General features: G+C 45.6%; 1 protein-coding gene across 1 annotated transcript in view; it reads left to right on the top strand.

Annotated features, from left to right (window-relative positions):
• Window positions 1-6,516: 6,516 nt before the first annotated feature.
• Window positions 6,517-12,427, top strand: part of LOC114634958 (zinc finger protein 124-like) — a 9,586-nt gene continuing 3,675 nt past the window's right edge. The window contains exon 1 of the mRNA XM_028783576.1: window positions 6,517-6,591. Within this exon, the coding sequence (XP_028639409.1) occupies window positions 6,517-6,591 (75 nt within the window). The remainder of the gene's footprint in view (window positions 6,592-12,427) is intronic.

Here is a 12,427-nt window from a genome sequence, read left to right as displayed (position 1 = left end):
GTAGTGTATAGCCCAGATTGTCCTTACACTCACTACAATGCTCCTGCCTTATTCTGTCATCACAGTTTGAAGTAGTATTTTGGCAAGAAGTATATGTTTTCATTTTCAAAAAATGCACAGCAAAAAATATTCAGTTGCCCATTTCCTGCATTTTAAGCAAGTGCTTTCCTTTATATACAAGTCTGGTCTTCTTTGATAGATAGGTGAGCACAGACACCAAGCGCTTTCCTTTATATACAAGTCTGGTCTTCTTTGGTAGATAGGTGAACACAGACACCATTGGCTCCATCTTATTACATATTATTAGTTTCTGAAGTGGTCACGCCTAACAGCATCAAGTATATTTAACCACAAATAGGCATTCTAACCATGAAGAGACACAGATAGCAAGATGCTGCTGCAGTTTGACTTGGTGACCACCTTGCCTCCTCGATGATTTGGAGTGATCTCCTTGGAAAAGTGGAAGCTTTTTGAAACCATGCATACCTATAATTTAGTCAGTTGCAGTTATTTTGGTGCATGACTTAATGGGTAAGTATGGCCGTGATAAACACAGCAGTGATAAACACATGGCAGTAGTGGTGCATGCTTTAATCCTAGCATTTGGGAGGCAGAGGCAGATGGATTTCTGAGTTTGAGGCCAGCCTGGTCTACAGAGTGAGTTCCAGGACAGCCAGGGCTACACAGAGAAACTCTGTCTCGAAAAACCGAAAAAAAAAAAAAAAACAACAACAACAAAAAACCCCACCACAAGTCAAACAACTTGGGGAGGAAGGGTTTATCTGACTTAGACTTCAAATCACAGTTCATCAGCAAAGGAAATCAAGACAGGAACTCAGGACAGGAACCTGGAGGCTAATGCAGAGGTCGTGGAGGAGTGCTGGTCACTGGCTTGCTCACAGTGGCTTGTCAACCTGTTTTCTTATAGAACCCAAGACCACCAGCCCAGGGATGGCACCATCCATAATGGGCTGGGCCCTCCCCATCAACCTCGAAGTGAGAAAATGCTCTACAGCCCAGTCTTGAAGCATTTTCCTAATACTGGTTCCATCGTCTCAAATGATTGTAGCCTGTGTCAAGTTGGCATAACTAACCAGTACAGTGCAAGAATATGTGAAAGGAAAGGACAGCAGTGCTTTGTATGTGTGACTTGCTGATGTTCCCATTCAGCTGATGTTCTTCATTCATGAGCCAACCTGTCAAGACCAGCTTTGTTTTCCTAAGGTGCTCAGGTTGCCAATCTCATACCCAGAATCATGCCTTCCTATTTTTTTCAGTGTCCCTCACGTTACCATAGTCAACCTAACATTTAAAACTTTTATTTTTATATATTTATGTATAAATATGACACATTAACATTTTTTATATTTATTTATATGTGTGAGTATGGACATGTGTGATGGTGGCCCCAGAGGCCAAGAGGTCATTAGATGCCTTAAGTATATTGGTTCTCAACCTGTGGTTTGGGGACCTTTTAACAACCCTCTCTCTCCAAAAAAATATTTACATTACAGTTCTTAAGAGCAACATTACAGTTATGAAGTAGCAACAAAAGTAATGTAATGGTTTCAGTCACCAAATGAGGAACTGTATTAAAGGGTTGCAGCATTTGGGAAGCTTGAGAACCACTCACACTACCTTAGAGCTAGCTGGAGTTAGTTGGGAGCTGACCGTAGGTGCTAGGAACTGAAGTGTGGTCCTGCCCAAGAGCACAATGCTCTTAGTCACCGAGCTGTATACCCATATCCTAAACATAGTGTTTGTTTTCACCACAACAAAGAGAAACCTCTAGTACAGCAGCAGCCTGGATGGCTAATGGGGCTCCATCTGAAAGCCTCTGAGGATTTGCTCTCCTATTCTCAGACCCACACACAGTCATGCACATGTAAACAAAATTAAAAAGAAATACTTTACAACAGCATTTTGTTTCCAATTTTGTTATTGTTTTGTTTCTGATGCAGGTGTGGGGGTAATGAGGGCTGGGCCCAGAACTTCACATAAACTCTACAAAGGCACTGTCACTGAGAAGGCTAGGCTGGCTGTATTGACAAGCTTCAAATTGGCAGTTCAGGAGACAGGCCTAAATCTCTGTTTCCAAGAACTGGACAAGTCCAGCCAAGCCCAGGCAAGTCAGTTACTAGAAAAAACAAAAACAAACAAACAAACAAAAAAACCCAGGCTTCAGGCAGCTAGTCAGAAGCTGCCGGGCCACCTGACCTGAGGGAAGGACGATGGGTCAGCGGTAGTTTCCAGCCGCCACATCCCATAATCGCTCTGGAATGTCCCTAGATATGAACTCAACAGATTAAGATAGAGGTCACCTACCTCGGAATTCCCCTAATGTGCTTTAAGTCAGGCCTGCGAGCTCACTTCTGGGATCTCTCTATCTTGGTAATGGGAGACCCCAGCATGCCGGCTTCTACAGAATAAAACACTCTTTGTGTTTACACACTACTTGAGTTCGGCGTATCATTCTTCCAAGAATCATGGACCCTTGCCCCATTAAGATGCCTCTCTAGCCCTGCAGTCATCCTGGAAAGTACTTGGCCTTTGGGATTGGCTTTGAGGGAGACCAAAATAGCCAAAGAGTAGGAAATCAGATATAGCCGCTGATTATTGTTCTGAAAGGAGTTTCCCACCCAGCCCCTAGGTCTGTAATTGCCTTCACGCCCCTGTGCTTTCTTCATCACCCCCTACTGGTGCTCAATGGTGCTCCTGCTTGGCTGACACCAGGATTCTGGGATCAGAAGTGATGAGTCTGTAATTTGATCTCAGTTGCTTCTTCTGTTACTCTGGCTTGGGGAGGCCGGCCTAGGGCTCACTGCCCTATCGTGGTCTTGAGTGCTTGTATTGGCCAACAAGGATTTGCGCCTTAAGTGAAGCGATCTGCCAGTATCACGTGTATTTCTATTCCTGTACATTAGGTACCCGTGTGTTCTTTGAAAGTAGATCCTAGAATGCAGTCCTTGGTATCCAGGTCGCCTTCACTGACTGGAGGAGAGGCAGGAGGACACCAGAACATCCAGAGTCTGGAAATGGTGAGTGCTGCAATCTGGAGGCGGTAAGGGATACCCGACCGACCTCCTGCATGGCGCTGAGTCTGGTCTGCTCTAACCCGCTGGTCCCTTCTGCTTCTGGGATCATGCTGGGTGGAGCTGGGCCAGCAGGCAGAGCCTGGGTTCTGTCCTTATCTGAGCTTCGGGGATGCAACCTCTTAGCTTAGCGCCCGCTGCCCGGGTCCCTACAGTCTGGGTCGTGTCGGCAGACAGTGCGTGGGCCACCTTAGGAGTCAAACTGGGGCTCTTTTGCAGAGATAAGTGAGTGGAATCCGCATGGATGATAGCTATTAAATCACTGCCCCGCTCTCTCCCTAAAATCTCGCCACACTCTAGGTAATGTCTCAGGGCGCAGCTACTCAGAGTATTTGTGACTCTCAGTGTTACAAACTAACAAAATGGGGCAGAGAAGCATCCGGACATAATCACAGCCCGCGGAGCCACTTTATTGGAATAGTGATGGACCGCTTTATTCCCTGGATGAGTTGAGTCCATCTAACAGGGCTTGTGGATTTACAAGGTAGCCACCAGGAAGTTCAAGCTTTTTGTTGGTTTGGTTCGGTTCGGTTGGGAACAGAGGGTTAGGGGAACTCCATCCCCTGGCATCTTGTTTCTGCATTTAGAGCGAAATTAATAGTCAGGCTGGGATTGAGAATTTTTTATAACTAGGGGCTATTGCCCTGCACAGCCTGACTCAATTTCTCATGACCCGAGGTTTTTAATCCACCCAAAGAGCAGCTGCAGTTAAGGTGGGAAAAATGACTGGATGCAGGATAGCTTAGAGTCATGGCTCTCTAGTGGTTTGTAGAGGGAGGGGGATGTGCTTTTCCAGTCAGGGTTTCTCTGTGTAGCCTCTGGCTGTCCTGGAACCCACTTGTGGATCGGGCTGATCTCAGACTCAGAATTGTCTCCCCCCTCTTTCTCCCCCTCCCCCTACTCTCCCTCCCCCTCCCCGATCCCCACTTCCCCTCCCTTTCAAGGGCTGGTACTAAAGGCCTGCACCACCACACCCCTTTTCAGGGCTCTAATCAGGTGTCTTGACTGTATTTATGCCTATCTGAGGGTATCAGCTTTCCTGGAACTGAAGTTACAAGCAGATGTGAACTGCTATATGGGTGCTGGAAATTGAACCAGGGTCCTAACCTCTGAGCCATCTCTTCCACCTCTTGATAACCATTTTTTAATTATTTATTTTATGTATATGAGTGCTCTATCTGTGTATACGCCTGTGTGCCAGATCCCATTCCAGATGTTTGTGAACCACCATGTGGTTTCTGGGAACTGAACTCAGGACCTCTGGAATTCGGAAGAGCAGCCAATGCTCTTAACCCCTAAGCCATCTCTCCAACCCTTTGAAAACCATTTTTAATGGTCACTTATTGCACTTATTGTTGTGCTTTATAAAAAGACCAGAATATGTTTGGTAGAGGTCAGTCTGGTGAGGTGGGAGGGATGCACCTGCCAGCCCATGGTGAGGCATCCCTTCTCCCTGAGGGACCAGCCATATTGTAGAAGAGAGTTTATTTAGGGCATGGGGAGGAGAGTTGAGAAGGGAGTAGAGACAGAGAAAGACAGAAGGCGGGGGTAGGGGGAGAGGCTGGCCAGGAACACATAGGAAGAGAAGGAGAAAGGGGTCAGGGAGAGAAGAGAGTCAGAGAGAGAAGGGGCAGAGAGCAATTTTTGCTTTTATAAGCTGCCCTTGGGATGACTTTGAGTATTCAATAAGTAAGAAAGACACCTAAACCAATAGAAGAAGCCATTTGGAATAAGACTTCCATTTTGAGTAGGGGTCGAGTGACGTTTTAAGTTCCCAAACTGCCATGGGAATTGACATTCTGACATCCTGGTTGGCAAGTTAACTCATGAATGTTAGGCAAGCAACACCTGTGTCACCCTGCCACAGTTGAATAACCCAACCAATGAGGACAGGATAAATGTACAACAAAGACATATTCCTAAGGAAATCCCCTATCCCTAAATCCTGAATGATGGAATAACTTGGCACAGATGTTTGTGGATTTCACACTTAAAAGGTCTATAGGATTCTGGCTGGGGGGCAGGTTGCAAGCAGCTCCATCAGTCCTGGGGCAAATGCTTAATAAACTATTCCTGTCTGACTAAGGTCTGTGTTCCTGTGATTTGTGAGGAGACCCCCCTGGACCCCAACAATGGAAGAAAGAGATCTACGGAAGCCCCTAAGTCCTGAAATGAGATCAAAGTGAAGTAGAGGCCAGGGATGTGAAATGCAAGCAGTCCGGGTCAAGGTGCGGTTCCACCCTGCACGGACCCACCACTAGTGGGCTTCAGGCTCACCCTGTTAGGTGATCTGACAGATTGTTAGAAGGGTGTTAAGTCCCTTTCTGAGAGACAAGCTCTCCTCTCTGATTGGTTCCTTCTTTCTTTTTCCCCCTCTTCCCTCACCTTCTTGCTCCGGCCCAAAGGTTTTTTATTTATTAATTATATGAAACTACACTGTAGCTATCTTCAGACACCCATAAGAGGGCATCAGACCCCATTACAGATGGTTGTGAGCCATATGGTTGTTAGGATTTGAACTCAGGACCTCCAGAAGAGCAGTCAGTGCTTTTAACCACTGAGCCATCTCACCAGCCCCCCTTCTCCTTCTTTCAGCCTGAGATTCCTAAGGAGATTCCCATTTCTTTGGGGTCCGTTGTTTCAGAGTCTCTTTAGAACATCCTCAATTCTGGCAGGCTGGCTACAATGGCAAAATGTATTGAATACTCAAATTCAACAGCATTTTTGGTTTCATTGTGTTAGGGTCCGTGGTTCTTAGACTCAACTAGCTCTATCTCTAGGTACATTCCAGAACCATTGCTGGGACATGGGGGAATGTTGCTGGGACTGTTGCTGGGGAAGTCTGAAAACTGTTGCTGACTCTTTGCCCTTTCCTCTGGCCAGGTGGCCAGACAGCTTCTGACAGCAGGGCACTTTATGACTGGTTGCCTGAGGCCTAGGTTTTTTTTTCAGTCACTGACTTGTGTCAGCTATGCCAGCATAGCTGACTGAGTTCCTTGGATCGGAGGAGGGCTGAGGGCGAGAGAAAGAAAGACAAGCAGTCATCTGGTAAAGAACCAAATGCTATATTTTCAACTGTGTAGATCCCTTTTATACTCCCCACAAAACAGGAACACAAACAGGAACAGGAATAAAAACAGGAACAAGGAGATACACTTGGCAGCCTACCACCTAAGTTTGGATTTCTCCTTGAGCAGTCTTCTCAGGGAAATGCATAGAGATGGAGGATCGGGCATAACAGCACAGGTGCAGAGGATGGTGACTCACAGACTTGCCTGTAGTTTCCTAGACTTGCCCAGTTCTTGGAAACAGGGATTTAGGCCTAGTCTTCTGAACTTCCAATTTGAAGCCTGTCATGGAGTCAGCCTGTCTCAATTGATGGTGAAGACCCCCACTCCGGGGAGACCCTCACTCAAGTCTCGGGATGACGCGACCACCCAGTAATTCTCGAAAGACTCCGAAACTGGATGCAACAGCAGAGGTTTATTCGGGAGGAACAGTCGGCTGTTGATCAATTCGTTTGCTCACGCAGGAGCTGAATTGACCCCGACTGACGGTCTGAGGAGAGTTTTTAAAGGGGAAAACCACAAACCAGGGGATGAGGAGGGGGCGAGTGGTTGCCAAGGAGACATAACATAAAAATATTGGAACATTCCAGAGGAACCCATCAGGGTCGTGTGAAAACACTCTGTACACTTATTTTTCTCAGGAATGCGGTCCTGCCCTGTCATTGTGGTCCTGCCCAGTCACTGTGGTCACCAGTTCCTTGGTTCCACCTAGCTGAATTGCATTCTTCTCTTTTTGGGGTTAGCCAGTTCCCATAACTGGCCAGTCCACATTCTTAGCCTGCTTCAGAGAAAATTTTCCATGCCTTTTAAAGAAAAACCTAAAGAAGAACCTATGTATATTTTATAAAATGATCTTTATAATTTTTCATTTTACATTGGTAGTTTGCCAAGTAAGCCTGACTTTGCTTCCTACCTGCTCAGTGGCAGTGTGAGCTCTTTTATTCCAGTTTTTTATCCTGTTTGGTTTTTTTGAGACTAAGTCTTACTCCTCTTGGGCTGAAACTGCTTATAACAGGCCTCACTGTGGTAGAATTCAGAGAGAGCAGCCTGGCTTGCTTCCAGGGTGCTGTCAGTAAAAGAATGTGCCACCATGCTTTCCCTGTAATCCCAATTTTGTTGTTGCATTTGTTTGGTTTTTGAGACATCGTTTAACCGTTTTTGCACTAGCTGACATGCTACTCCCTCTGTAAGCAGAGCAGGCTGGCACTGGACTCAGAGCTGCCTGGCTCTGCCTCCCGAGTGCTGGCATGGAAGGTGTGTACTACCGCACCTAGCCCTTTGATTCCAGTTTGAATCAGTGACATCAACTGATAGGTTATTTTCCTCCAATCCAAGTCAGATTACATTATATGAAAGGCAAGTTTATTATATTAAAGTTTATTGGGACTGAAGCCAAGGGAGCCGCCACAGGGGTGGTGGGAGGAGAAATAGAGAAAAGGGCAAAGAGAAAGAAGAGAAGGAGAGACCAAAATGCCTGCATTATATAGGAAGGAGTCTCTGGGTGAAGGGTATGCCAGGTGGGGACTGAGGGATGCTGGGAGAACCTGGAGGCCAGGTCTGCTTTGGTATGTAAAATATACACCTCAGTCCCTTGTCCGAAACCAAACATCAGCCACACCCCTCACATTGACATTTCACATGAGAGACAACGCAGATCACAGAATGGCTAGGAAATGGTTAAAGAGGCGGCAGAGATCCCTCTTGACATCATAGACAGAGAGCTGAAGTAGGTGAGGCAGAGTCTGTAGGGGACCAGATAAGGTTTGCGGTGTGGCTGCAGGAGTTCCTGTGTAAAGTGACACATGACCAGTTTCTGGTTTGATGAAGGGAAGGTTTTTATTGCAGAGATGAGAGACAGACCTGCCTGAGCCATCTGCATGGCCAGAGCCAGAGGAGAGCAGCAGGGGTTACAGAATAGAGAATCCATCGTAACAGATGTGTAACAGGTACATATGTTAACACCATACTTTTGCCATGCTAATAGGTGCAGCAGGCAGCCCTAGGTGGTCCCTCCCATTTTCCAGAGGCAATCTCTCAACCGGAAATGCTCTTATCCTCCAGGTTAAGCTCATTGGGCTGCCTTTTGGAGTTTGGGAATTGGTGTATCTCCAGAATCTGACATCCCAGCCTTTGGTTGATGATAAGAGGAGACAATGATCCCAACTGTAAATGCTTCTCAGCAGAAATTAGGGGTCCAGGAAGTCTGAAATTCTGGTCAAAGGCTAGGAGAGGGAGGAGATTCAGGTATGGCAGGGCATATTTCTCGATAGTTTAAGGGTCTATGATTCACTAAAGAATGATATCCTGGATTTAAATAGATGTAAATGTAAAGAATGTTTTATTCTATAGAAGTCTAGCATGATGGAGTTTCTCATTATCAAGATAGACAACCTAGTGAGTTCAAATGCCTGATTTAAAGCACATTAGGGTAGGTGGGCTTTGTCTTACTCTATCTCTAGTAACTGGCTTGCCTGGGCTTGCCCAGTTCTTGGGCCTCGGCTCCTAAACTGCCAATTTGAAGTCTATCATGGAGTCAGCCTAGCCTTCTCATTAGCAGCTGGTTGGCAGGTCCAGCCTGAAGAGACTGGAAGCAATCACAGTGGCTGAGCTGGTTTACACTGACTTCTGCAAATCCAGAGCTGACTGATTCTGCAGTACCTCCCCGGGGCCAGCATGACTCTTTGGAACAAATGTACAGGCTGCAGATGATTCCTTGGGTGATGTCTGTTAGCTGGATGGAAATCTGCTGGGACAGATACTGTAATGGTTCATGATTTGCCAAAAAATTATACCTCAGACTCTGTGGGGAAAATTTAAAAAGGCCGCCACAGCGACGCAAGCCCCAGAGGGGCTTCCGCCGCCGTGGCGGGTCCCACATTAGAGAGAGAGGTCCTATGGTTCCAGCGGCCTGAGGGCCTTGGCAGCGGCAGGCCCCACTAACACGAGGAAGTCCTTGGTTCCAAAAAGGTTTATTGTCATGGCGGATAATAGATGGATCTAAGCATACCCCCCCAAAAAAACTCAGGGCAGTCCCGAGTTATATATATAGGGAGGGAGAAAGGGGGAGGATTGGGGGAGGATCTGGGGGAGGCATGTTTAATTTGCTCTGCCCTCTGGCCTTCATTAGTATGTAAATCCCTAGGGCCTGAGGCCTATAGCCTGGCCTATGTAGTAATTCTATGGAGACTGTGACCGCTTTTTCAGGATCCTGGGTTCTGGGGGACGTTGAACTCCTGCCGGTTCTCATGTAGAATCTCGCCCAGAATCTACAGAGTCTCGGGGTTCTAGATGCTTGCTCAACCATGACCCAGGATACCCTTACGCAGTCCCACAAGACTCAAATAGCATGTCAACATAAAGAGTGTTTTATTCTGCAGAAGTCTGGCATGCTGGGGTCTCCCATTACCAAGACAGAGACCCCTGAAGTGAGCTTGCAGGCCTGATTTAATGCACATTAGGGGAATTCTGGGTAGGTGATCCCTATCTTAATCTGTTGAGTCCATCTCTAAGAACATTCCAGAACCGTTATGGGATGTGGCAGCTGGAAACTGTGGCTGGGGAACTTTGAAAACTGTTGCTGACCCATTGTCCTTGCCTCGGGTAGCAGGGCAGCTTCTGACTAGCTTCCTGAGCCTGTTTTTTGTTTTTTGTTTTTCCCTAGTAACTGACTTGCCTTGGCCTGCCTGAACTTGCCCAGTTCTTAGGCATAGTCTCCTGAACTGCCAATTTGAAGCCTGTCATGGAATCAGCCTAGCCTTCTCAATACACAGTCTATTTACAGAGACATAAAGTTACAGATTCAGATAAGGTAAAGTTAAGGAGTGTAGGTGGAAGTCTCTGTCTTGTCTGCTGTCTACTGCCACCCTGGCTCTCCTCTGCTCAGTTTCCTTGCAGCTCCACAGTCCCGACATGCCTTCCGGCAGTTTGTCTGGACAGCCTCCTTTCCCAGGAACTGTTTACCCCAGTTTAGACTGCCAGTAGGAATCCTCAACAGTCTTCCAAGTTTGTACTCTTTCTGGATACTTACATTTTGTTTACCTGCTGTTTACCACCTGAGACTGGTGAAAGCTCTTCCTCGGGGCAAATGTTTCAAATTGTAGAGAATGTTTCAGTTTGAAGGAAGATGTCCTATAAGAATGAGCTAGCTTTTAAACAATAGGGATTTGTTTTGATCCTCTCATGGAAGCAACACTAACCCAAGGATCAATGTGATAACAGTTTAAAAAAAATGGCACCCCATCAGAATATCCAAGTATGTGTCGGTCTTCTCTTTGAATTTTATAATGTGAAGACCCCATCAAATCTCCAACATGACCCTGGAGACATCAGATTCCATTTTAAGTTTCCCCTAGGAAGGTCACATTGAGTTTTTAAATTTTTGGTTCTTGGGCCTGGAAAAATAACTGAGCAGTTCAGAGCTCACTCTGCCTTTGCAGAGGACCCAGGCCTAGTTTCCCAACACCCACATCAGGGGACTCATAACTGCCTGTAACTCCAAATCAAGGGAGATTCAGCACCCTCTGCTGGCCTCTGACGACCCTACACTCAAATGCACATACCCTCATCACATACAAATATTAGAAATAAAACTAAAACGTTTAAAATAAATATTAAAAAAAACATTTTATGTGCTGTCAATGCTGTTCTCCAATTAGCATATCATAAGGATAACTGGCGTCCAAGGTTAACTTGTAAGGGATCCAGGATCAGGCTTCCTCTTTTACATTTTTAAATACTTTGTAAACTAGAATGACATTGGCCTAATTTCAGAGTCTTAGTTTATGTGATGATTCACCATTCTTTCTCAAATATCTAAAATTTTGTTTTTTAAAACAAAGCAAGAAGTGTTGGATTTTCTGAGTTACAGGCAATAATTACCCACCTGATGTAGATTCTGGGACTTGAACCCAGGTTCTCTACAAGACAGCAAATGATGTTGAGCTGTCTTTCCAGCTGTGCTCACTCATAAGCAAATCTGATACTGTGTGTACAGGATAAAGATGTATGGACATGAAGACAGTGCTTATACACAAATAGCTGAAAGAGGAATTTTAAGATAGTTAAATAGTATAACAAGAATACAAATAGTTAGAATTGCAGGTCAATTAGCTTGCTAACCCAAGGAAGGCCATTACAGGGGATGCAGAACAGGGAAACAAAGGTCAATTGAGTGTTCCGGGAATCTGTTCCCGGGGTATCTGACTTAGCCTCTGGAAAAACTCCCACCAGAGGTCCCAAGGACTTGTAAATTAGATTCAGCCCGATAGTCTATTGGCTCAGATAAGCATTCACACTGGGTCCCAAGGCCACAGAAACCAGAGACTGTTCTCGTGAGGTCTGCTTACACACATTACAGACATTTGAAATAACCAATTGTGTGTGATTACCCACAACCCTCTCCCTCCCCCCAGCCTTTACATATAAAAACCCTAAGCTATTAGGTCTCAGAGTCGATTACTCCTACCTCCTTCGTGAGGCACATGACGACCGGAAGTTTAGAAAAAGACCTGACTCATGTTATTACAGCAAGAGGTCTCTGGAGTGTCTTTGGGGGGGTTGCATCCTTCCTGGGCTCCCCCTGGAGGAGTCTTCCACAGCTGCCATAAAGGTAGCTCTTTAAGTCAAAGATTTTAAAGCTTTTACTTCCAGCTATGATTTGTCAGTTTTTGTGCTAGTGTTAATTTTATTGTTGTAAAGTGTTAATTAGACCTTCATCTAAACCCTGGCTGCATAAAGCCATGAATTTTAATAGAAACAAAGAAGACAAATTAGATGCAGTGACACAGATGCTACACAGATCTCTAAAAGCATGCAGTATCAGTTTGGTTTTGGATTTATCTATTAATTAATTAATTAATTAATTTTCGTGACAGGGTTTCTCTATGTGTAACCTTGGCTGTTTCACTCTGTAGACCAGCCTGGCCTCCAACTCACAGAGATCCACCTGCCTCTGCCTCCTGAGTGCTGGGATTAAAGGTGTGCACCAATACTGCCCAGCTGACTTTATTTATTTTTAAAAATATGATTTGAATTTCATACATGTAGACAATATCTTTGAGAATATCACATGCAGCACTCTTTCTCCTAACTTCTCCGTCCCCTCCCTGCCTAAATATGTCTTTTTTTTTTTCAGTTGGCCTACTGAAGACAGTTTTTCTGCTCCTGTGTGCATGATTCAAAAACCATGCTCTGGAGCACAGTTAACCTACCAAGGGACATAACTCCTCAATACTGGTGCGGGGCTTGTGAGCCCATCCTCCATGGATG

This window comes from Grammomys surdaster, unplaced genomic scaffold, assembly GCF_004785775.1.
Source record: "Grammomys surdaster isolate TR1022 unplaced genomic scaffold, NIH_TR_1.0 1149, whole genome shotgun sequence".
NCBI lineage: Eukaryota > Metazoa > Chordata > Mammalia > Rodentia > Muridae > Grammomys > Grammomys surdaster.
This window is presented reverse-complemented; position numbering and strand designations above follow the sequence as displayed.